Source organism: Kogia breviceps, chromosome 7, assembly GCF_026419965.1.
Source record: "Kogia breviceps isolate mKogBre1 chromosome 7, mKogBre1 haplotype 1, whole genome shotgun sequence".
Lineage (NCBI taxonomy): Eukaryota > Metazoa > Chordata > Mammalia > Artiodactyla > Physeteridae > Kogia > Kogia breviceps.
Window position 1 is genome coordinate 120742253 of NC_081316.1, and position 24666 is coordinate 120766918.

General features: G+C 52.7%; 2 protein-coding genes across 3 annotated transcripts in view; both read left to right on the forward strand.

Annotated features, from left to right (window-relative positions):
- The first annotated feature begins 4931 nt into the window (after positions 1-4931).
- On the forward strand, positions 4932-12049 carry LOC136794551 (beta-galactosidase-1-like protein 3). The gene is made up of 4 exons (XM_067039365.1): positions 4932-5042; positions 5758-5889; positions 6037-6249; positions 9827-12049. The coding sequence occupies exons 1-4, from the start codon at positions 5020-5022 to the stop codon at positions 9837-9839; spliced, it is 381 nt and encodes a 126-aa protein (XP_066895466.1). The 5' UTR covers positions 4932-5019; the 3' UTR covers positions 9840-12049.
- A 1774-nt stretch (positions 12050-13823) lies between these two features.
- LOC131760389 (beta-galactosidase-1-like protein 2) overlaps positions 13824-24666 on the forward strand; it is a 43045-nt gene continuing 32202 nt past the window's right edge. Inside the window, exon 1 of one of the 2 annotated variants that reach the window (XM_067039359.1) lies at positions 13824-13959. In XM_067039359.1, coding sequence (XP_066895460.1) covers positions 13874-13959 — 86 coding nt within the window. In that variant the 5' untranslated portion in view covers positions 13824-13873. The remainder of the gene's footprint in view (positions 13960-24666) is intronic. The other variant, XM_067039358.1, reaches the window with a different exon arrangement.

The window sequence follows — 24666 nt, forward strand, 5'->3', positions numbered from 1 at the left end:
CACTGCCAGAAATCCACTGGTGGGCGCAGGACGCGCACAGGTGACCAGATGCGGCCCAACGTGGCTGGATCTGACGGGCTGGAAGGCTGCTCGGGGTGTGGCATCGAGGACCAGGCCTGCACAGAGCGCTGGGCTGGGGGGTGGGGCTGTGGGGGGTGGGGGGCTTGAGCCGGGGATGCGGTGCCTCAGTTACAACTGCGCCTCCAAGGGGTCTGAACTCCTCCAGGTCTCCTCGGGCTCTTCCTCTACTCTGACTCTGTCACGGGGGAGGGGAAATTAACCACTCCAGTGTATGGATGTTTAAACAGAGGAGGGTTTCGGTCACCTGTTAAAAATGTCTTTATCCCTTACAGATTTGAGAAATTAGAAGTACTGTCTGTGCTCACAGTTATTTTAAAAACAGCAGGGGGCTTCCCTGGTGGCACAACAGGCAACGAGAAAGCAACAAATAGGACTCAATGTAACCACAAGGAGACACTTAATTTACTTAAATCTTAATTTTAACAAATCTTCATTCAAATCTTTAATTTACTCAAATCTCAGATTGAAGTAAAGTCGTGATTTTAGCTGTGTGAGGGGCTAGGGTTAGAGCTCTGGTCTCTGGATTCCCTTTCTGGACCCTTTCTTCTCTGCAAACCTTCTCTCCTTGGGTCCCAGCTGTCTGCTCACCTTTTGATGTGTTTCCCCTCTGTCACCTGTAGGCTTGTTCAGTTTTCCGCTTATTCCAGCCACTGTTCTATTTTTAAAGGGAACTTTGTTTCTCCCTTTTTAACCAGCCCAAGGTCTCTCAGAGCTGCTTGCGGGGTTTGTTTCTGTAGCAGGTACATTAAGGACCCTTGTAACGTCAGGAGCAAAATTTGCCACCCAAAATGTGTCTCTTTGGCATGAGGCGTAATTTAGGCTGATTATTTCTAAGAAACAGAAGACTCAGGAAGTCTTTCTTTTTACCTCCCCCTTTGATGCCTAAAGAATTTGGATAAAGGGTCTGTTTCCGGAATAGAGATATCTGCACAGAATCTGGGCTCAGGGGACCTGGAGATCAGAGTCCACTCCGTCCCATTGATTGTTTACCACACATGTGCTTTTCAGACTCCACGTGAAGTGCCTTCCTCCTCTTCAAAGTCCCAAACCTCTACCCCCAACATCCTCCTTTGTCTTTAGCTGAAGATGGTATTTAGGGTGAGGGTTTTGGCCATTTTGGTGAGTTACTTTTTTCCTGGGTTTCTCCCACGTGTACATGTTATTCAATTTTTGTTTGATTTTCTCCTCTTCATCTGTCTCCTGTCTAATTCTTAGACCGGCTAGAAGCTCCCAGAAAGGCAGAGGACAATTCCTTCCCCCCCAGTAATTTTACTGAAACGTTTTAGAACAATGTTGGAGGATCTTAAAATACCATATTCTAAAGCAATGCAAGCACTGCAAATGGTATATTCCTGAATCTAGCTGGTGTCATAGCCAACTAAGGAAAGTTATGGTATGAATATCTGGTAGTCCTAGTGGGCTAATGTAATTTAAGTTAGAGGGTGAATAATTTTGGTATATGCATCTTTCTCTGGCTCCCCTTTATGGCTACACATTCTCCAAGTCTAGCCCATTCCCCATTCTTCGGAGCTGAAAGAATGTTTTTGGTGGTCTCCCTTAAAAGTCTCCACGCAGAGCAGCAAGGATGCAAGACTCCTGGGATTAACATACAGCACTCTGTGTCACAGCTGACTTTACCAGGCTCAATATCATTCTTTCTCAAAAGCCATTTTAAGATGCAAGAAAATGCTAGTTTCTGTAACAGCTAAAGCGACGCTTCTCTGCTGTGGTGAAGTTTGAAATCTTAAAGATTGCTGCTCAAGTGTGTGAATGACTTAGATCTGATTTTCCACCTACAGAATTTAGATCAGAGAATTTATTCGCTACAAGGTTTAAGATTCAGCAGAAGGGAGAGATTGTTGTTTATCATTCTAGGCTTTGTCTACACTCTCTGGAGCTGCAGAATTCAGCTAGTTGTCCTCCAATGTGCAGATAATAAAACACAATCAATGCTCGACTTCTGCCCTGGGCCAGTGAGACACCCAGTGGGGAGAGTGTCGCAAAGGACCACTCTGGGAGTAATAAGGTCAGTCCTCCGTGAATTCCCCTCCAGGAGCACTTGGGGATACTTTTTGCATATTCTTCTAAAGGAGCAACCAAAGTTTACTTATCTGTAATTTTTGGCATAGGCTTCTCCTACCCACATTCTTCTTGTAACAATTTGAGTTAAAGTAATCTATTGCCGTGAAACTTGCTACTTCCGACTGCAAAGGCAAAAGAACATTTCATCAAAACTAATGAAATAATGTTTCAATATGCATTCAGTAGCACTCATAAAAATTCACCTTTTTATTTATTTCAAACGCAAATAACGATCAGACTAGTAAATGCGAGAGGGTTTACGGGAGTCTTTATTTTGATGGAAATCAACAATAAGAAATTATTAGGAAAAAGTGCAAAGTAAAAGCTATAGCTAAGGGCTTCCCTGGTGGCGCAGTGGTTGAGAGTCCGCCTGCCGACGCAGGGGACGTGGGTTCGTGCCCCGATCCAGGAAGATCCCACGTGCCGCGGAGCGGCTGTGCCCGTGAGCCATGGCCGCTGAGCCTGCGCGTTCAGAGCTTGTACTCCGCAACGGGAGAGGCCCGCATAACGCAAAAAAAAAAAAAAAAAAAAAAGCTATAGCTAAAAACACGCGACGTGTAAGGTGACAGGACATGAGTTGCATCTCAAAGGACGGTCCATCCGGGATGGGCAGGGGAGAGCATCAGTGTGGCACTGCACTCAGAGACTGTATCTCAGAACGGTTTCTAAATGAGATCTTTTGCTGAACATAATTTTGGAATTTTAGGACCTGGTATTTCAGGTAAGTGATAGTTGTCTGCGTGAATAATCAATAACCATCTATAATAAGGAATAGAAGAGAGCTTTTTTTTTTTTTTTTTTTCTTCGGTACGCGGGCCTCTCACCGCCGCGGCCTCTCCCGTCGCGGAGCACAGGCTCCGGACGCGCAGGCTCAGCGGCCACGGCTCACGGGCCCAGCCGCTCCGCGGCACGTGGGATCCTCCCGGACCGGGGCACGAACCCGCGTCCCCTGCATTGGCAGGCGGACTCTCAACCACAGCGCCACCAGGGAAGCCCTGGAAGAGAGCTTTTATTCGAGCCAAGCTGAGGACCAGCCCAGGAGTACAGTCTCCATCCAGGAGGAAAGCGATTGGAGAAGCATGGTTTTCAGCACAGTTTTATACCTCTTCAGGACAAAGAATACACACCAAGCACAACAGGGGTACGTTCTTTCAAGGTTTCAGTAGAGATGAGCACATCCACTGCGAGTCAGCACGATCCTGGCATCTGGGAAAAGAACCTTATCTTTGAAGGAGTGCTAGCATTGGCATCATAGGAAGGGAGCCTTATACAGTTAGTTACATGCGTTGTTTACCAAGAGTGATAATTGGAGCTGCAAGAAATAAGCATGCTTGTTAAGTAAGGATTGTTTGAGGTCTGAAATGGTTGCATAGTCACAAGGGGAGACCTTGAGACCATAAGGTTGCAGCGGGCAGGTGCTGTTCTGAATATGGCGGGTCCAGCTTGGGTCTTGTACTAGCTGGGTCCCTGGGTCTGGTGCAGCTCAAAGAAGGTTCGAGTTCTCAGTGGGGTAGGGATGGGTCTGAGACCAGGTCCTTAATGGACATGATGAAAACAATAGTTCACAAGCCGGACTTCATTAAAATTAAAAGTTTCTGCTCTGTGGAAGACAATATCAAGAGAATGAGAAAATAAGCCATAGACTGGGAGAAAATATTTGCAAAAGACGCATCTCATAATAAGACTCTTATCCAAAATATAGAGAGATCTCTCAAACTCAAAAATAAGAAAACAGGGGCTTCCCTGGTGGCACAGTGGTTAAGAATCCGCCTGCCAATGCAGGGGACGCGGGTTCGAGCCCTGGTCCAGGAAGATCCCACATGCCACGGAGCAACTAAGCCCGTGCGCCACAACTACTGAGCTTATGCTCTAGAGCCCGCGCGACACAACTACTGAAGCCCGTGTGCCACAACTACTGAAACCCACGCGCCTAGAGCCCGTGCTCTGCAACAAGAGAAGCCACCACAATGAGAAGCCTGTGCCCCGCAACAAAGAGTAGCCCCGGCTCGCTGCAACTAGAGAAAGCCCGCGTGCAGCAGGGAAGACCCAATGTAGCCAAAAATTAAATAAATGAATAAATAAATAAATTTATATTAAAAAAATAAGAAAACAACTCAATTAAAAAATAGGCCAAAGACCTTAACAGACACCTCCCTGAAGAAGATGTACAGATGGCAAATAAGCATATGAAACAATTCTCCACATCATATGTCATCAGGGGAGTGCAATGTAAGACAACAATGAAATACCACCACACACCTTCTAGAATGGCCCAAATCCACAACACTGACCACACAAAATGCTTGTGAGGATGTGGAGCAGCAGGAACTCTCACTCGTTGCTGGTGGGATGCAGAATGGCCCAGCCACTCTGGAGGACAGTTTGGTGGTTTCTAACAAAACTAAACATATTCTAACCATATGATCCAGAAATCATGCTCCTTGATGTCTACCCACAGGAGCTGAAAATGTGTTTCCACACAAACATTTGATAAAATCCATCACCATTCATGCCCTTCGGTCCTCCTACTTCTCCCCGCCTTTCTGTTGGTCGGTGAAACACAGTTTCTCGGAAATTCAAGGTCAGGGCGGGCGATAACCCGACACCCTCCCGCCTTCCTTCCGCCGCTGAGAGGCGTTTGCGCCCAGGGGCGGTTCGACACCCTCGGTCCGAGGCGGGGCTGCTGTTCCCGCCGCCCGGAGCCCGACTCTCCGCCTCCGTCCCCGCGTCCCCGCAGCGCGTGCCTGAGCCGGCCCGTGTCCCCGCGTCCCCGTGTCCCCGCGTCCCCGCGCGGCGTCTGGACAGCGGCGAGGCGGCGAGAGCAGCGCGGGACGTGGGCTCCTCGGCCTAGCGGGGATGGGCTCCCCGCAGCGTTCCAGGTGCAGGTCCCCCAGCGCCCAGCCCATCTGCCCTTCCAGGCGCGGGCTCGCTCACGCCCCACCCCGGTCCCCCATCGCCCCGAGGGCAGCTTACCTGGGAGCCTCCTAGACCCACTCCGCGTTCTGTCAGGCACTTACTGCGTTGAGCCCTGGGACCATTACCTGGGGCGAGGGCCACTTTGCACTGGGACGCCCTCCTGGGCCCTCGGATCCGCCCGAGACGCTCCTCATCACCGCCCCCCCCCCCCGCGCACCAAGCCTTCTCTCCTCCAGTGCTACTCCTGCCCCCCTGCTGGGGGTCTGTCCATCACCTCCGATGGAAGAAAGCCAGGGTGTGGGTGCAGAAAAGGCGCTCCTGCCGCCGGACGCCGAGCCCTGCCCCAGCCTGTTGGATGCAACGCTCCCGCCTGGCACCGAGCCCCGTTCCCCCTCCCCCACCTTTCCCAGGACCCTTCCCCCGCGCCCAGCCCCGCCCTGTCCCTGGCTGTAGGCGTTCGGGACGCAAAGCCCGCCCCCAGCTCTCTGTCCACGACGAGGTGGGCCGTGGAGCAGCGCCGGTGGCCCAGGACCCTGGGCGGACCCAGGTGGGGCGCAGAGACGCGCGGAGTCGTGAGCCGCCTCCGCTCCTGCCTTTCCCCTGCCTCCGACCTGCCACCTGGTCCCTCCAGCATCCCTGCACCTTCCGTGGGTCACTGTTACTTCCTCCTCTTTTCAGCCCCTGTCTCTGCTGGAGAGGAGTCCTGTGCATCTTTTGCCTGCCATTTATTTCATCAGGTTTTGCTCCTCGGGTGAAAAACAGAGATGACTTTATATCTGAAAACGACCAGCTGAAGCCAGACCAGCACAGGTGCGCCTGAGCCGGGAGGGAGGTGGCCCTCCTCCTTTCTGGGAGGAAGGAACCTCAGCGCTGGGCCACTACCACGCCTTCTCTTTCTGCTAGGGCTCCCACGGCCTCCGTCTCCCCCACCCCTCTCTCCCTCTCGCCCCTCCACAGGTTTAACTGGGCGCACCTGACCCCTCTCAAGCTGAAGGACCGCTCGGTGGGGCTTCAGACTGAAGAGGGAGCAGGAAGGAACCCGTACTTCACGCTGGAGGGTCACGAGTTCCTCATCTCCGGGGGCTCCATCCGCTACTTCCGGGTGCCCAGGAACTGCTGGGGGGACCGGCTGCGCAAGCTCAGAGCCTGCGGCTTCACCACGGTCACCGCGTGAGTGCGGCCCAGGGGGCGCTCGAGCCTCACGTGCCTCGCGCGCTTAGTTTGCTGTGGTCCGTCCTTGGGTGACACAGGGCTTCGCTCAGGAGCCTCTCCAATGGGAGAGTCACTGTGCCCCATAGGAGAAGTCAGTTTTACGACAGATGCTCAAAGTATATTTCCAGTTAAATACATGGTGGGTTTTTAAAAATATATATATATATTTATTATTTTTTTTTTTTGGCTGCTTTGGGTCTTTGTTGTTGCGCGCAGGCTTTCTCTAGTTGCAGCGAGCAGGGGCTACTCTTCGCTGCGGTGCGTGGGCTTCTCATTGCGGTGGTTTCTCTTGTTGCGGGGCACGGGCTCTAGGCGCACGGGCTCAGTAGTTGTGGCTCGCAGGCTCTAGAGCGCAGGCTCAGTAGTTGTGGTGCACGGGCTTAGTTGCTCCGCCGGCATGTGGGATCTTCCCGGACCGGGGCACGAACCCGTGTCCCCTGCATCGGCAGGCGGACTCTCAACCACTGTGCCACCAGGGAAGCCCCTCCTGAGTATTTATGATCCTCAGTGGTTGAACCATGGATGTGGCAGCTGTGCATGTGGAGGACCAAATATAATCCAAAATATAGCGCCCGGCTTAAATGCAAACCATTGCAGAAAAACAAAGCCGTATCACTTTGTTATAGTGTGCAGAGGTTTCAAGATATTTAGCAAATAATCTGATGTCCAAAGGGAGGAAGGAAACTTCCCGTCTGGCCCGAGGAGGAGTCAGACTACCTTCTATCACGCTGCTGGGAACAGCTGGCTTGCTGAGGGAGAATTCTACCATGAACCACACAACTTCTATGAAACACTTTACTCTCTGGGACTTCAGGCTCAAACCCATAGAGTCTGTGGATATACTATAGACTAAGGGAGAAAAGGAGAAAACCAGAAATCAGAATCATGAAGATCATGAGAAAGTATATTTCCGATGTAATATATACATCATTTCTAAACATAAGCAATATGCCCATTTTGTAGATGGAAAAACCAAGGCTCAAAGAGCTGTGAGGATGTGTGTATGTGTGTGTGTGTGTGTGTGTGTGTGTGTGTGTGTGTGCGTCTTTGATTCACACTCTTCTTTTGCCAGCCTTTCCCAAGTACAAATACAACAACACAATCCAGAAGATGTAATACTTTCAGGGTGCTTAGAGAGAAATGCTCACAGCTTGGATTTCTTTACCCAGCAAAACTGCCTTTAAGAAAAACAAAACAAAAGAAAACAAAATACCGACCTTTCAGACAAAGGCCAAAGATTTTATCATCAATGGATCCACACACTACAGGGATTTCTGAAGCTGCCTTTCTCAAATGGGCTTCCTTAAGAGAATGAAATCTTACAGAAAATGTTTTCAGTGATTAGTTCCTTATTGTATCATTCTAGATGGTATGAGGGAAGGTGATTCATGACAGACCATGGATGCCTTAGGGCATTACAGCTTAAGTCTCTTAGGAAACTCTAGTTAAGAAAAGATGTCCTGAAGAGTATACTGTCAGCAGAAAGAAAATGACCCCAGCGGGAAGGCCTGAGATTCAGGAAGGAACGTGGGGCAAAGAAAGGATGCTGACAGTTGTGAGCCTTATCTCAGTAAAAATATACTAATGTCTATTTTGAGGGTAAAATCAGTATAAAATTCAAGACTAGGGGAAAAAGTCATGTAAGGTGAGAGGAATGTGATAGCAAAACCAGTGACCCCAGGTTAGTGCCATGCTCAGATACTAACTTCAGGAGAGTAACTGTTAAAGAATGTGCGTGATGCTTGAACTTAAAAAACTAAAGGGGATAAACGGAAGGCGAAAACACGGACATCTAAGAACTAGGCAATAAAAGGGACAAGGGAGCAGAAGACAAAGAAGTAGGAAAACGAGCACGTTAAGTTTGAAATAAATGCAGTACCTCCGTGACCCCAGGTGAATTTTGTAAATGGACTAAACCCTCTAATTGAAAGGTAAAAGTTGGTGTTGGCCTCTGGGTGAGTGGGGCTGGATCCACTCACCGGCTGGCCAATGCCAGCTTTGGGACAGCCTGGCTCCCACAGCCATATAGGGACTGGTCCAGCCCACCAGAGGCAGGGCCTACCAGCGGCCAGCCAGCCACTGTACAAGGCAGGGCCTGGCACCAAACCAGATTAGGGGCCAGCCACACCTACCAGACCACCCACATAGTCAGCCCACACAACAGAAGGTCCCTGAAGCCCAAATAAGGGGCACCCCTTGAGCATACAACTCTGGAGACCAGAGGGGGGTGTGCCCCTGGGACCCATAGGATGCCTCCTACAGAAGGCCACTTCTCTAAGGTCAGGAAACATAACCAACCTACAGACACATAGAAAAAAAAAAAAAAAAAAGAATGAAAAGAAATGAAGATAGTATGAGAGACTTCTAGGACAACATCAAGTGCACTACTATTCACATTATAGGGGTCCCAGAAGGAGAAGAAAGAAGAGGGGCAGAGAACTAATTTGAAGACATAATAGCAGAAACATTCCCCAACCTGGGAAAGGAAACAGACATCCAAGTCCAGGAAACACAGTCCCAACCAGGATCAAACCAAAGAGGAACACACCAAGACACAGTATAATTAAAATGGCAAAAATTAAAGGTAAAGAGAGAATATTAAAAGCAACAAGGTTAAAGCAATAGATAACATACAAGGGAACTCCCATAATGCTATCAGCTGACTTTTCAGCCGAAACTCTGCAGACCAGAAGGGAGAGGCATGATAATATTTAAAGGATGAAAGGAAAAACCTGCAAGCAAGAATACTCTACACAGCAAGGCTCGAAATCAGATCTGATGGAGAGACCAAAAGTTTACAGACAAACGCTAAAAGAGTTCAGGACCACCAAGCCAGCTTCACAAGAAAGTTTTTGCTGTTGTTGGCTGTGTTGGGTCTTCGTTGCTGCGCGCGGGCTTTCTCTAGTTGCGGCGAGTGGGGGCTGTTCTTTGTTGCGGTGCACGGGCTTCTCATTGCGGTGGCTTCTCTTGTCGTGGAGCACGGGCTCTAGGCGTGCGGACTTCAGTAGTTGTGGCGCACGGGCTTAGGTGCTCTGCGGCATGTGGGATCTTCCCGGACCAGGGCTCAAACCCGTGTCCCCTGCATTGGCAGGCGGATTCTTAACCACTGCGCCACCAGGGAAGCCCCAATACAATTTTTATGTTTCACTTTACGTCACATCTCAGATGCAAACATTCCGATATTAACAACAAATTCAAATGACAAGGCTAGTTTTCATTTCTGATAGTGTCACACTGTTTATCTTTGAAATCTGTCTGTCGCTGAGAAAGCATGACGTCTTGAGTGACCCTGTCTGCTCACCCCAGAGCCTGCCCTTCACAGGCCACTAACCTGTCCCTGGCACCTACTCAGGATGTAGCTCCAGAAATTCCCCACGGTCTCTCCTGCTTCGGTGATTTTCACTCTCTTTGATCAGGATCGTGTCAGTGTACCATGCTGTGGTTTCTCCCACCTGGAAGTGAAAACAGGGCAGTGCCCTCGACTCAGGGTCATGAGCCACCAGCCACATTCCCATTTATTTATTCCTTCTTCCAGCGAACATCCATGAACGAGACTCATCTGTACCCACCGAGCCTCCTCCACCTCCTCTCACCGGTTCCAGTCTCCCCCCCACCCCCCCCCCACCCGCCTGCATCACAGTCCCCAAAGTCTCCCGTGGTGTCTACACCTGCACGTCTCCTCGATGGCTCAGCACCCCCAGCCCAGCTGGGCTTCTGGGGCCCCAACAGGGAAGAGCAAACTAGGGCGCCATGTTGGATCGGTTTCTTTGACGTTAACCTTTGCTTTCCGGGGCTTTTGTTATTATAATCATACATAATGGCCTGCCTCAGGGAACCCTGCCCCGCTGCCTGAAGGTTAAACTAAAGTGCCTTTGTTCAGCTCACAGGGAGACGATCTGACCCTGCCCATCTGTGAATGGCTGCAGAAAAGAGAATTAACCCATCCCCTCCTGGAGGCTGGCCAAGCCAGGCAAAACCAATGGCCTTTTTACTTTACTTCCTCACCTCCTCCCCCTCTCTGTTCTATAAAAGAAACTGGCATCCCAACGTGATGGAGTCCTTCTTGAATCCTCTTGATTTCCCTCACCCCACAAACGAGCCAGGAATCCAGACTCCTCTCCACGCCAGCTGCCACTTGTCTGAGCAGCCGCTGGTAGGCGACCCCTGCGGTAACCCCGGCCTGGTCTCGTTTTCTCGACCGCTGCCCGCTCCTGGCACCTGAGTGACCTTTATCAAGCGTAAGGGATGCCACGCCCAGAGCCTGCCCAGGTTCCGTTTCTTTGAGTCAAAGCTCTGCCCCCGAAGGCCTGCCTGATCTGGCCCTGCTTCCTCTGCCTCCCCCCACCCCCTGCAGTCCTGGACGCCGGGCATCACCCCTGCCCGAGGGCTTCGCGCTCGAGGTCCTCTCTGCTTGGCTGGCTGCCCCTTCCTGGGCACCTGCATGCAGGTAATGCGCCTCGCTCGGATCTTTGCTCAGCGATGCCTTCTCTGTGAGACCTGCTCTGCGCACCCCTCCTCCCCAGTCTTCCTTCCTTTGTCCGCTTCCTTTATGCTCTGGATTTACTACCTTTGAGACAGGCTGGGCCCTGGGCCCTTTCCTGCAGGACGTGCACCTGGACAGACGTCTCCTCCAACAACAGATACAAAGACACTATAAGGGATGAAAAATAACTGCAGGCCTGCACAGGGGGGCAAATGATCAACCACAAGGTACAAAAAGGCCACAAACCCAAGTGCCACTTCTGGGGTGTTGGGGGCAAAAGCAGAGTCTGGTGCACGATCCCTGCACACACAGCACCAAGGGGGCGGGGAGACCGCCTAAGCCGCCCCTCCGGCCGGACCCCTGGACCTGCCCCACCCTCACCCCATCTAAGGGAGCAGCCGGGCCCCCTCCCGGAGCAGCGAGGGCACCTGTTACTTGTTCTCGCTCCCTGTGCTACAGAACGAGTCCCAGTCAAGCCTTGCCTGAGTTCCTCGTGTGGCCCCTTCTCAATTTCTGTTGATTAAAGAGTCTGGGGTCAGTATCACCTTTGGACACACTTTATGATTTACCAATTCATTTGTTGATTTTTGTTATCCTTCTTCCTCAGCTGGAACAGAAGTTTCAGAGGGAGGAGATCTTTGTCTGTTTTGTGCACTGATACCCCCCAAGCACCTCAAACAGTGTTCAGCACACAGTGGACATTAAACGTTGTCGATTCCTTCTTAATGAATGAAATGCTGTTGAATCAGATCTTGGCTTTTCAGCCTTCCAAAGGCTGAGATGAAAAGTGGCATTTTGGCGGCTCCAAAGGCCAGCACTGAAGGCAGTGCATCCCTCGCAAACACACAGGCCCCTTCCAGCCCCAGTGACGTGCCTTTGGGGTGAGAGGCCTTGACTACCCATCTGAACTTGGATCTGTTTTCCTTTTTCTTTTTCCAAGGACAAGGACTTTCTACTTTTTTTTCATCCAGGGTTGAAATTGCACTCGTTTAGTCCCAGGAATTCCCCCGTTCTTAGTTTCTTGGCTCAAGACTCTTCGGCAACTTGAGTAAAGGAGCTGGAGGGGGTGAGGGCCCAGGGCCCCCAGAACTGAAGCCACATCCTGAATCTTGTCCTAGTGACTTTAAGGGAGATTTTGTCAAGTGTTTTCCTACAATTCGGATACACTATATTTAAGGCACTAACACAGTGTGCTCAAAAATAAGATATGCCAATGAATGAATATCTGATCTATAAACCTGTCTGTTACCTTTAAAAATAAAAAGTGAAACAGCCGATGCTGTTAGTTTGACGTGACTGTTTCGACTATTTTCCTGGAGAGTCGCCACGTGCTGACTCCAAGTGAGCAGCTCTTCCTCTCCCGGCTCCTTGTTCACACCTGCTTCCCACCGGCTCCTTGTTCACACCTGCTTCCCACCAGCAATGCTGCTACGGGTATGCTCAGGGTGGGTCTGCGAGCTCTGGGTCTGTTGGAGTTCTGACTCAGAGTGGTGGCCTGAGGATATCAACAGGACTTCCATTTTTTTAAGAAAACATTTTTTTTTCTATTTTCTGCACCCCCCGGCATCAGAAAGGCAGCCTGTGTGGGTTATGATCGTCCTGTATCCGGTACGATCTTCCCACACACCCAGCCAGACCACTTTGTTTACAGCCCCATTAGACAGTTCACTGAACTGTAGCCTCCATGCCCAGTGATTTGAGTATTTCACAGTCTGCCTGGGGTCAAGATCAATCAAGCATTTTGCAAAGGACTATCTTGAAGGTGTATCTTGCTACAATTTTAAAAACGCAGTCTTGTCTCCTCAGCAAACACATCTGGGTTAGAGCTACCTCTGCAGCACCATCCAGCTATCACGAAGTCCAGATAAAGTAAAACTGTTCTTAAATCCTGAGTAGGGTGTGTCTACAGGTCTGCACTTCCCAGCGGGTTAAGGGATAGTGATTTTTTCTTTAGCACTGAGTTATTTTCATTTATCTCCCATAAGTAAAAACAAAGGACACAGGGCTGGGCTAAGGATTTCAGGGTTTTTCTAGCCCATGTTAACAAGTTTAAGCTAATATCTGAAAAAAAGAGGAGATGCCGGTACTGTTTAAATAACTTAAGGATGCCCTGGTGTTTAATGGACTGTGCTGTTCAGTGCTCAGCAATATCACCAGGAACCAGGGCCGACCGGGGTGTGTGTGTGTGGCTGGGGTGCGCCTCCGTAGGTGGAAAGGGGACGAACCTTTGACACCTTCCCCATACGTCTCATGGGCCACCTTTTATCCCAATTACACCAGAATACCGTCATCATAGTCTTAACAACTATCAGGCGGTTATGGCTTAAAGCGTGGATGGAAGGTCCTGACTTTGGAGCGTTGGCCAAGGGGCAGAGACTGCTCTCTGGGTCCCCAGGGGCGGCTCTGGCCCTGCTGTCAGCCCCAAGTGAGCCCCTGCCACTGCGCTAGGCCTTTCCCTCCTTTGTTTATTCATTTGTTTTTTATCTCTCCTGGGTTTAACTTTTGCTACCTGACTAAATATTTGCTTAATGCTACAAAAAGAACCCTTCGCACTAAACTCCCCTTGTTTTGTTCCAGAGGTACAATCTCATTGTATTCCTAGTAGCTTTACAAGTCTAAAGCTGTGTACATGCGCAGGATATGGTTTGAAAACATGCAGCGGGGTGTGTGTGTGTGTGTGTGTGTGTGTGTGTGTGTGTATTTTCTAGAAACTCTGATGCTGTGAAGAAACATCAGCCTCCCTAGAAAATGTTTCAGATTTTCTTTCAGTAAAATCTGAATTTTGTTCTTGGGATTAGGTGGGTTTGTGATTGCTAGAAAGCATACATTTTTCCCACATATTACACAGCCTCCTCTGTGACATAATTCTGTGCCAGAATAAGAATTTTATTCATCCTGGGGGAGGTTATGGCTGGAAACGGCAAGGGCCACCGTCCGCACTCCCCCGCGCGTCCTCGGGCTGCAGGTAATGAGCACTGGGGGGCGGGGCGAGCGGCGGCCTGTTGCCCCGGCGACCAGCGCGCGGCCCCGCCCCCGCGCCGAGTTTGCGCGCAGAGTCAGGGTTGGAAAGCAAGCGGGTCCAGGGGCTGCGGGCGCGCGATGCCTAAGTGGAACGTCCGGCGGAGGCCCGTCCGCATGCTCGGACTGCTGCTGCTGGTGATATTGAGCTTCCTGGTGCTCCGCAGGTGAGCACACGCCCTGTCCTGCACCCCTGCTTTCTCGCCTCCCCTCGCGCCGGGGGAGCCGGCCCGGGAGCGCGCGCACAGCCGCCCGCGGAGCCCGACTCCCCACGGGGACGGCCTTCCGGTCCCGTCTGATCTGGAGCGCCGGCGCCCGGTTCTCTGCGCCCCCAGCGCCCTGGGTGACGCCCGGCGCTGCTCTCCCGGTCCCCGGGCGTCTGTACCCAGGGCTCCCCATCCTTTTCCGCGGGAGGTCCGCAGAACTGGCCTTGAGACCCCTCTCCGACAGTCCCAGCTCTGTGTGCCCCAGCCCTCCTGAGCCCCAGATCCCCAGCTCTTCTCCCAGGTCCCCACATTTCCTGCCAAGCCTGCTGCGAGGCTTCTCTGTTCGGCAGAGGCCAGAGCTCCAGGGGCTCCCAGCTACGGTCACGAGGGCGCCGTCCCACGGGACCTCCAAGCCTCTGGCTTTGGGTGTAGTTGCCCCGTTCTCGGATTGATGTGTCTTCTCTCTCCGCCCTCCCTCCAGTCACCAGCTCACCCCTCTTCCCATTCTCCCCCCTCCCTTACAAAGAGTGATCTGGGAGTGCGTTTAGTGATAGAATGATTTACCCCACTGCCTGTGTGGGTGCCTGAGCCTAGAATTTTCCTAAACTGTGTCTGTCTACAGGATGCTGCAGCTTCCGTGACCCTATTTTTCAGGTCGATGCCTGGCACTTTCCATATTCAAAACCTCCAGTGTTGCTGGGAAGGCAGGCCAGCAGCATCAGGGGCTTTAGTAACTTCCCCAGCAGGGAAGTTAGTGTGGAAGCTGAAGGCTGAGCCCCTGGACCTGCGGCAGGCAGGCACGCCACCCTCAGCTTTATCTTCTGCTTCCTCTGCCCCCCTCGGGGCTCCTCTGGACTTCCTCTGGGAGATAGGGGCGTTTGGGAGGGAGAGAACTCTTTCCGTTTACGCCTTTCCAAGACTTGGGCGTCATCTTTGTTTTGGAGATAGGGAGGGTATCACAGGGTTGTTGGGAGAAGGAAATGGTGCTCTTCTCCCTCTGGGCTCAGAAAACTTAGGAGGCATCTTGTTTGCCCAGTTGTTCCCAAGACTCTTCCATGCTATGATCCCAGCCCTTCCTCTTTGAGGACTGGCCCTGGCTCATGTAGACACAAACTGGGGCACACCCCAGAGGGATTCCTCCGAGGAGACACAGCAGGAGCGTCTGGCATACAGCCAGGTATCCAGGAGCCCACACCCCCAGGGAGACAGGCCCGAGGTGTGTGAGGAGCATGTGCCTTGCTGTTGGAGGTCAGGGATTGTAGCAGCGCATGCAGGGAACCCAGAAAGGTCGCCATGAAGGGTGGCTCCTAGGGGCTTCAGATGGGCCAGCTAGTACACCCTGACGGTCTGCAGGAGCGGGTGCGGGAAGGAGGCTGGTACTTGTTGGTGTCTGGAGGGACAGAGGTGCAGAAGCACGGGCTCTCGCAGGTGAGCGAATGTGTCCCCACCTGGTGCAGTGGCCGCAGGAAGGGTAGGTTGCGGGGGGCTTGTGGGGCCGCCCGGGAACAGCAGCAGAGAGGGTGAATGGCTGGGACTCACGCCCTGGAAGAGTTTTGGCATGTTTAGGGAAGACGTGGCTTTTCCTGCTGTGCTGTCTTTCTCAGCAGGTAAGATAGAGGCCAGACAAGCTCTGGATTAGTTCAGGGCCACCTCTCAGGGTCCTCTGGAATACTTGTCTTCCGGGCACCGTTTGGACTGTATCACGTCACGGATGCCTTTCGCCCAGTTCCTGCTGTCCAGCTTGCCTGGGCACCAAGGCCTGTGTGCGGAGGCCCCAGAGCCAGCACCTTCTTTGTGGCTCCCTCTTTCCTGCCTTACGCTAAGGTGACCGGGGCATCAGCTGAGAGGGGGCCCAGCTCCCAGCTGTTGTAGGGACCGTGGGTGTAGCCAGTGCCATGGAGGTCACGCGGGGACGGCTGCTCAGCCTGTGCCTTGCCCCCGAGCTGTCAGGGTCAGAAGGCAGGCGTTTGGGTGGGGGAGGGGCTGCTGGGTTGCAGCTTTTGCTTTTCTCGTGAACTTTACCTTGGGCTGGTTCACGGTCAGTCACAGCTGTTTGATTACATCATATCCAAGAAACAGGAGGGCCAAGATGACTTTTGAGGAAGACTTCAACTTTCGGTTTTTTTAGTTTGAACAATGGTCTTAAAAAAATTACCTTCACTGCAGTATAGTCTCCAGGCAATAAACTGCATGTTTAGCAGGTGGAGTCTGCTGGGGTCTTTGTGTGTGCGTCTGTGTTTTCCACATCTGAAATAGTTTTTTCTTCTTTTTTTAAATTTTATTTTATTATTTGTTTATACAGCAGGTTCTTATGAGTTATCTATTTTACACCTATTAGTGTATATATGTCGCGCTGGGTTTTTTTTTTTTTTTTTTTTTTTTTTTTTTGTGGTACACGGGCCTTTCCCTGTTGTGGCCTCTCCCGTTGCAGAGCACAGGCTCTGGACGCGCAGGCTCAGCGGCCATGGCTCACGGGCCCAGCCGCTCCGCGGCATGTGGGATCCTCCCGGACGGGGGCACGAACCCGTGTCCCCTGCATCGGCAGGCGGACTCTCAACCACTGCACCACCAGGGAAGCCCTCGCGCTGGGTTTTGATGAACGTACCCACCCACCTGTGGAACTACCACCGCGGTTACCATAGTGACGGTATCCATCAGCCGCAGAAATGTGCATGTGCCTCTCGCATCTCTGCTGCCGCCTCCCCACGAACGCTGATGTGTTGCTTTCGGCCACGGGATGTTCGTTGGCGTTTTCTGGAGTTTACAGAAGTGTAATCCTCTGTCTTGGTTGGCCTCCCCCTCTAGCGTGTTACTTGGGATCCAGGAACCTCGGCTCTGAGCCTGTCATTCTCCACTAGCACGAGAATGCCTGCTGGGCATGGTTCCCACTCGGGACTTTTCCTCTCAGCATCAGCGCGTCACCGAGCAGCGATCCGGGAGCTCTGCGTCTCTCCAACGCTAGACGTTGGCTGGCAGAGTCAGCAGCTGGGAGAGCCCGCCACGTGGGCGCCGGCATCCTGCCTCCCGCCTCCCTTGGAAGGCCTGCCTCTTAGCTGTTCCTGCCCTGCCTTCTCTGGGTTCCAGACCCCCGTTCCTCCCGTGCCTCTCAGGCTCCTCGGTGAGGGCAGGTCACTTAGCCACGGAAGCAGGCCACTTTCTCTGGTCCCGATCACGGCCGGTCCCGTCCTCCGGGGGCATGTGCACAAGGTCCCTTCCTGGGCGTCTGTGAAGTCACTGATTTTATGAGCTTTGCCTGTCCTGGGTGCTGCTCTGCGTGGGGTCTGAGTCATCGCCCCTGGAACACTCCAGCTCTTTGAGCGCCATCCCTCTTGTGTTCTGGCAGTGGAGCTTGCAGCCTCTGGAAATGTCACCCCTGACAGGCGTGGGGAAGCGGGGAGGGCCAGGTATCTGAGCCCCTGTGCCGGAGGAGAGGGTGGGCGTTGAGAGTCGGAAGGGGACCCAGTGTCTCAGTGAACGCACGGACAGTGGAGGTGTATTTGTGATCAAGGGACCGGGGTGCCCAGGAGACCAGCGCTAAGAGCTCCAGAGCCTCGGTCCCCCAAGCATCAGGACATGGGCCAAGGAGTCCTCTCCCCCTTGGGGTGAGGAAGGAGCCACCAGTGAAGTAAAAGCACTTCATCTTCAATGATGTGACCCTGACTCCCATCGTATCGCCTGGAATGCTCTTCTGATGAAGAGGCAGGAGATGCCGGGGCTGAGAGAGACCGTCTCAGAACGCGTGGGGCCTGCAGAGGACCCTGGAGCCCAGGCCCTGCCCTGGCACCCAGCAGCGGGGTGTTTGCAGCCCCCTCTCCACTCGGTTTTACCTTTTGCTTAAATCGATTGCTCTGGATGTTAAAGGCCACTGAGAAGGAGGCCCCTTATGTGGTGCCTCCCCTGGGATGGAAGGGCCGGGGATCCTTAGAGGCCCACGGTAACGAAGCAGACGTTTCTCAGCAGGGTTCCGTGGACGGAGACCCTTGGTGGGTGCCCGGTGCTTCCACCCTCACCCTCCGAGGGCCGGTTAGCAGGGCTGTGCCTTTCAAGAGCACATTGCATTGTTCTTGCAAAGGCTATTTTGTGGGTAGGTAATCTAGGAAGAGGATCAAATCTTCAAATAATATAAAGGGACAGATAAGGCCCCCCAGTTCTGGCCCCTGGGCACCCCTCTCCCTGCCCAGAGGCTTCCCGGATCACAGTCTCTCTCCGGAGTGTTCCGTGCACACAGAGACAGCTGGAGACGTTACCCTGTTGGTTCATTGGGCTCATGAGTTATTTAAACTTCCCCCTTCTGAAGGGCACCCGTGGCTGCAAACCAAGTCACAGTGAGTATCTGTTGGAGATATTTCTGTACATAGAATTGCTGACCGTATGAGATCCTCATTTTAAATCTTGATCGACATTTATAATAAGTAAGTAAATAGCACATTCTATTTCTGTTGGATAAGCCTGAGCTCTGTAGGCTCAGGAGCAAATTCCATTTAATCTGTGTGGGTAGAGTCTTTGTGGCCTGTAAGAACTAGCCCAGCTCTCGTCTGTCTCGGTGGGTAAGTCCCACGTGTTGCATTTTAAAAACCATTTATTTACAATACGTCGTGCCCTGTTTAATGAAATCCTTTTATTCTGATTCCATGAGTGTCTCTGAGATCAGAGGCTTGTCATCAGGGGCGCCCGGGGGTTAGCTAACAGAGCTTTCCTCTCTTGGCACTTTTTCCATTTATGATGCTGTCAGTGGAAATTTTCCCCAAAGTGAGAGCACAGTGTCACGTGACATCCGATCACTTTTTGTTGTTGGTATGTGGCTGATTTCGAATGAGGAGTTTTTGTTGCTGCCCGATTGGGTCTCAGGGTTTCCTCTAGTAAACGCTTGTTCACATACAAACTCCTGCGGGCTTTAGGAGATGCTGCCTGGCTTGGCCTGCTGGAGCCCGGGTGCGTGACCCATTCTTGACCTACCAGAGCCTTCTTGGAGGGAAGGGCAGGCTGCAGGGTGCTGCACGATGGCCAGGCATCTCTGCAGCATGAGCGACTTGCTTTTGGATGGAAGGCCCCAGCCCTTCGGAAATATTAAGGCCTCTCCCAGCAAATCAGGAGCCAGAGCCTTGGGCCCAGGCCAAGGAGCACATGCAGGAAGCCAGGCCAGACCTGGGGACAGCGTTTCATTTCCTGGGGGCTGAAGCTCGTGGGGCTCCAGGGTTGGTGCAAGAGGCGCTCTTCTGGGTTGGGGACCTTAGGGTGCGCTGGCTGGGACCGGAGAGTGGGCGGGCCCCTCCTTGGGCCCCCAAACCTCCCAGCTGAGGGAGGCATGCACAGGGCTGAAGGCTGGTGAGACCTAAATACCCCCAAGGGGGCAGTTCATGGGGTCCAGCCGAGGACGCTGGACCTCATGGGAGCCTGTAGCCACATCAGAATCTTGAAAGTGATGAGGAGAAATTTGTATTTTAGACCCAAGTGAGGAGGTTTCTATGTGTGATGATGTCTCCTGGGCAGTTTAACACGTCTGTCTGGATGATGGTCTCCGGCATGGCCACGTGGACGGGCGGAGTGTTTTCTTGGTCAGCATCTTTAGTATGAAGCCCTGGACCCAGATTCAGCTGAACATTTGCTTAGGGCCCGAGTGGGGTCACAGCACACATTACGTGTGGAACTAAACTACTGATGCCTGGGACCAGTGAGGACTCATGTCCTGAAGATGCAAGGACTGTTTCTGCAGGTTCCCACCTCGAGTACCAGCTTGTCCACACCCTTGTTAACTGCCTGAAATTGTGTGAGCCTGGCCTGGTCGCCGCTGGAGGCCACGTGTCCCGGGAGTTGACGATGCTACCTCTGCCGTGTCTGGTTGCGGCGATGCTGTCCTGTCTGGATCTGGACACACGCGTACGTAGGACGGAAGACAAGGAGGTGGCTGTGACCCAGCGTGAGGCCTGCCGGTCCCACCGTGACCTCAGTTCCAGCCAGTGTCTGCAGCGCTCACAGGGACGCCCTCTGGCTCAGCTGGGACGTTTCAGACCGGCGCTCATCAGCCTCGTTCAGGGAGCTGGCGGGATCTGGCCCTTCTACCTGCCGCTGCCCTGGGAGACCCTCTCCGAAAGCGGAGGACCACTTCCCGGGCTCACCTCACAGGAAGGAGGTGGTACGCTTGTCACCTGCGCACCTGTCCGTTTTCACCCAGATGCGTCCACTCGGCACTCGTGACCATGTCCGGCGACATGCAGCCTGGGCCCCGGCCTCGGGATCTGCACAGGGATGGGGTAAAGGTGCGGGCAGGCTCCTTCCTCACCCCCGCCCCGCCCCCGTCCCCACCTGACGACCGAGCCAGAGCCCCATCTCTGCTTCACGTTTTCCTGACAACCCGCGCCTGTGTCCCTAGAAGGGACGGCGGCGGCAGGGTGGTGGGGGCCCCGCCGGGGGTCCTGACACGCTGCCTTCTCCCAGGAGCCCCTCCGCAGCCACGTCAGTTGGGGCCAAGGCCAGCTGTCCAGGTCATTCCAGGACCAAAAGGCTGCTCATCCTACAATGAATCGAAGACACAAAGGTGACAGGAATTAGAAGAAAGTGTAAATATGAGCTCCAGCTGGAAAGAAGGCAGGGGCCCCTGGTCTTACCAGAAAAGCTCACCAGGAATGAACTGCTCACAGGAAGAGCAGCAGAAAGTAGGGGTCCCCGGGGCTAGGTGGGCTCCGTGCTAACAGGCCTCCATCGGAAGGAAGGGCCTCACCTGATCCGGCTGCACGGCTCATGGTGGTTTTATTGTGACTAGTTAGCTACTCAGGAAGCTGGAGGTTGTTACTAGTGTTTGGAGCACCGGTACTGATGGTTGTTTTCTGTGTTAATAACCATTTACGTTGCTGTTTACGAAGCTCTAACGTGTATTACCTCGTTTTCTCACAGTGAATTCTTGGGAGAACCCCAGCATTTGTCACCCTCGTTTTCTCAGTGAATTCATCCCTTTTATTAATGTATCAAGAACTTGCCTAGTTACCTACAAGAAAATCCTCAGAAGCAGCTGAGTTCTCCAGAATTTGGAATTTGATGACAGCTCTAGCTTTTGTGGCTTGCAGTGTTAATTTCATGCCTCTTAATAAGCACCGAGAGGAAAACATTTTTTTAATCTAGACAATGATAGGATATTAAAAAAACCGGCAAAGGGAAGCTCCATCCCGGAGGAGACTGTATATACACGTATATCAAAGGAGGAGATGCAGGCTACTGCTTCTCAGACTTTACCCCCGGGGTCAGGTTAAAATGCAGACTCTGATTCAGTAGGTCTCAGGTAAGGCCTGAGTGTCCGCATTTCTAACGAGTTCCAGGTGCAGGTACCGAACCAGGAGGCAGAGGCGCCTAATGGCTAGTCGTCCACTGGGGGACAGGCCATGAGTGTGTGTCACCAGCAGGGACTGTGTTGGAATGAGGGGGTCCCAGAGAGCCCCCTCCCCGCCTGCACCTTTGCACCTGCCGGGTGTGGGGAGGGAGGCTCTCACAGCTTCTGGGGAGACACAGAAGTTAGGTCAGCGACTTGGTGAATGGGAGCTTGTTCCTTTGGAGTTCTGGCCGGCGATTAGGGATGGTGGAGAGGGGGTGTGTGTGTGCGCGTGCGCGCCGGAGAAGATACGGTCAAAATCCAGGGAGAGCACACTCCGCTATGCGTGAGCTGTGGGTGCCTCAGACACAGCTGGAATAGTCAGGGGCTTGTGCAGAGGAAGGCGCAGGTCGGGGGGCCAGGCAAGGGGCGGACACGGAGCTCCTAGGTCTCCTTTTGCCATCCAGGGCCTCGTCCTCCAGGGATGGGTGGTAAACGTCTCCAGCTTTGCAGACCCTGCTGTCCGTCGCAGCGTCTTCGCTGAGCCCCAAAGCAGCACGCTAGACAATACATAGACGCGTGGCGGGTTATCCTTGAAACTACTTATGGACGTTGAAATGTCAAGTTCATACAATTGTTTTATGTCCCAAAGTACTCTTCTTTTGATTTTGTTTCAACCGTTTAAAATGTGAAAACCATTCTCAGCTTGCAGGCTGCACACAGGCACGAGGCCACGGCTGCAGTTTGCAGACCCCTGGCTTCTGACCGCATCCCAGTGGACAGAGCTTTCACCGTGAAATTTACAAATTGGAGTAAGATGGCTTGGCACGAAGTCCAGCACGTTAAATAAAATTAGACGCTGAATTAAACGGGAAAGAAGGGAAAGATTGGGATTATTTCGTATTAGGGACATTTAAAAAAATCCACCGAAGTTATTCTAATTGCAAAGTGTGTTAAAATAAATTTATTTCAAGTAGTGAGAGATGCTTTTTTTTTTTTTGGCTTGTGAGAAACGTCTTTTGTAACCTGTCTCGTTAAGCCCCTCACCATATGCCTCACAGAACGTGCTGGACACAGCTGGTGAGGAGGAGCATGTCACAGGCCCTTCTATTGCATTTCTCTGGTGTCTGATGCTCATGCAGCCCTTGCGAGCAGTCAGGACAGGTGATGGCCCCGTGTTACAGGGGAAGATATGCCCTCGGAGCCAGCGTCCGTAACCCATGGGGACGGCGCTACCAAGGGGCGGGCCAGGGCTCCCGTCTAGACCCTCCTCTCAAAGATCCTGAATTTGTTTTCACTTCCCCACGTCTGTGGTCCTTTGGGAGGACTGTATTCTGAATTGTCATTGTAAGTCACTTGGAAGGTGGAACTTTCTGGAGAAAGAAACCGGAGCTAGGTTGCCAGGTAACCACAGACGACCATTCCTGCGATGATGCAGCAGAGCTGGCGTCCGCAGCTGCGGTTGAGGGTGTTGGGTGCTGGGGCTGAGAAGGAGAGTAGGTGGAAACAGTTTCCTTTGTCCCGGACTGGCTCTCGACAAATTCCCAAGTGGCCAGTGATGTCTGTGGCACCTTCCGCCCTCTTGGCATACTGCGGTCCTGTGTCTGGCCACCCGGGGCCCCCGGCCCCCCTGAAAAACTCAACCCCAGCCAGCGGCTCTCAGCCTTGCCCTGAGGATCTTTCTAGGACCAGTGCCTGTGCCCACCTCCAGAGGGAGTTCATTGGTCTGCGGTGCAGCCTGGGCTTCAGTTGTTTCTAAAAGTTTACCAGGGATTCAGGTACGCTGCCAGCTTTGAGAACCATCGTGGCCGCACGCAAACCCCCCTACCTCTGGTGTAGCTGAGTCTAGCTGGGCGCCAGGGAGGCCACAGTGGAGACTGCACGTGCTCTGGCCACTCCCACATCTGCATCCGCTTGGGCCCCACGCTGGTACATTGCACTGGTCAGTGCGCGGCCCATTGTTCCTGTCTGGAGCTACCGCTTCTCAGCTTTTCAACCTGTTACTTGGTGAAATACAATAAAAACAAATTGCTAGGAAAAGAAAGTGGAGAGAAAAAATATACAAAAAACTGCCCCAGCCTTTCTTTCTTTAGTTTTTGGCCGCACCCCATGGCATGTGGGATCTTAGTTCTCTAACCAGGGATGGAACCCGCACCTCCTGTGTTGGAAGGCAGTCTTAACCACTGGACTGCTGGGGAAGTCCCCACCCCGAGCTATGGCGAGCTGCGTCTGACCAGCAGAATAACAGTCGCCACACGCTAGATTCTTCTCGTATCACACTTTATTGGAGTACAGCTTGGTTAAGGAAAGATGGAAGGAAGACCCCGCAGCCGTAACGGCAGCTGCCTATATAAGATTCGGGATACTGTGCAAGTCTCTGATTGGTTCATATCGAAGGCATAATTACACGTCGCCTTCGGACTGGTTACTGCTCTAAAACCTTGTTAGCATATCTCAACGCATGCGCACTGGCTACAGGATGGATGACTCAGCTTTTTCTACCCTGCTTTGCGGCAACGCTTTGCCGCGCCCCACATCTCCCCCTTATTTATTTACTATAGCACAGTGAAGTTTTGCCGGTACACATGCTCACACCATGGTGTGCTCACGGTTCAACGGCAGTTCTCCACTGGCACATCCATGACACCCTCCTGCGTGCAATGCCATCACAGGGCGGCAGGGTGCAAGGGCTGTCGATGGCACATCTACGACACCCTCCTGCGTGCAATGCCATCATAGGGCGGCAGGGTGCAAGGGCTGTCGAGACCTAAAACAGAGCTCCCTATGGAGGTGCAATGGCAGCAAGGCCTCTCCGTGCAAGGGCAGTCATCTGGGATTATTCAGGGCAGAGAGCCAGGCAGCAGGGGAATCACCTTCACCGATAGCCAAAAGCGCTTGAGTGAGCAGAACCTTATCTCGACGCGCTCAGACACGAATTCGACAGACCAACCAGAGACATAGCACAATCCCAAACAGGCAGCAGGCTGCAAACGTAGCTACTCCCACCCACTCTTTGAAAAAGGAGAAAGCAGAGGAGAGCCAAGAGGTAAAGTCCCCGAAAGTAACTGGCTCCAGTTTGGTAGCATTAAGCCGCAATATTTGAATCTTCCGTTTCAGTATCATCCGTTCCGCCTCTCGGGACCAATTTCCCGCTAGGAATCTTCCGATCACTCTGCTTTTATTGAGTGCATGATCATCCATTGTTGCATCATCCGTGCGACACTCGGCATCCCTTTCGAGTTTCTCTTCCACGCTCCGTGTCAATCTTGACGGCACCCAAATCGGGTCCTGATCCTGTGGAGAAACACAAAGAGATCCCCTGGATCGAGCAATAACGCGATCCGGGCCTTTCCATTGGTTGGATAACA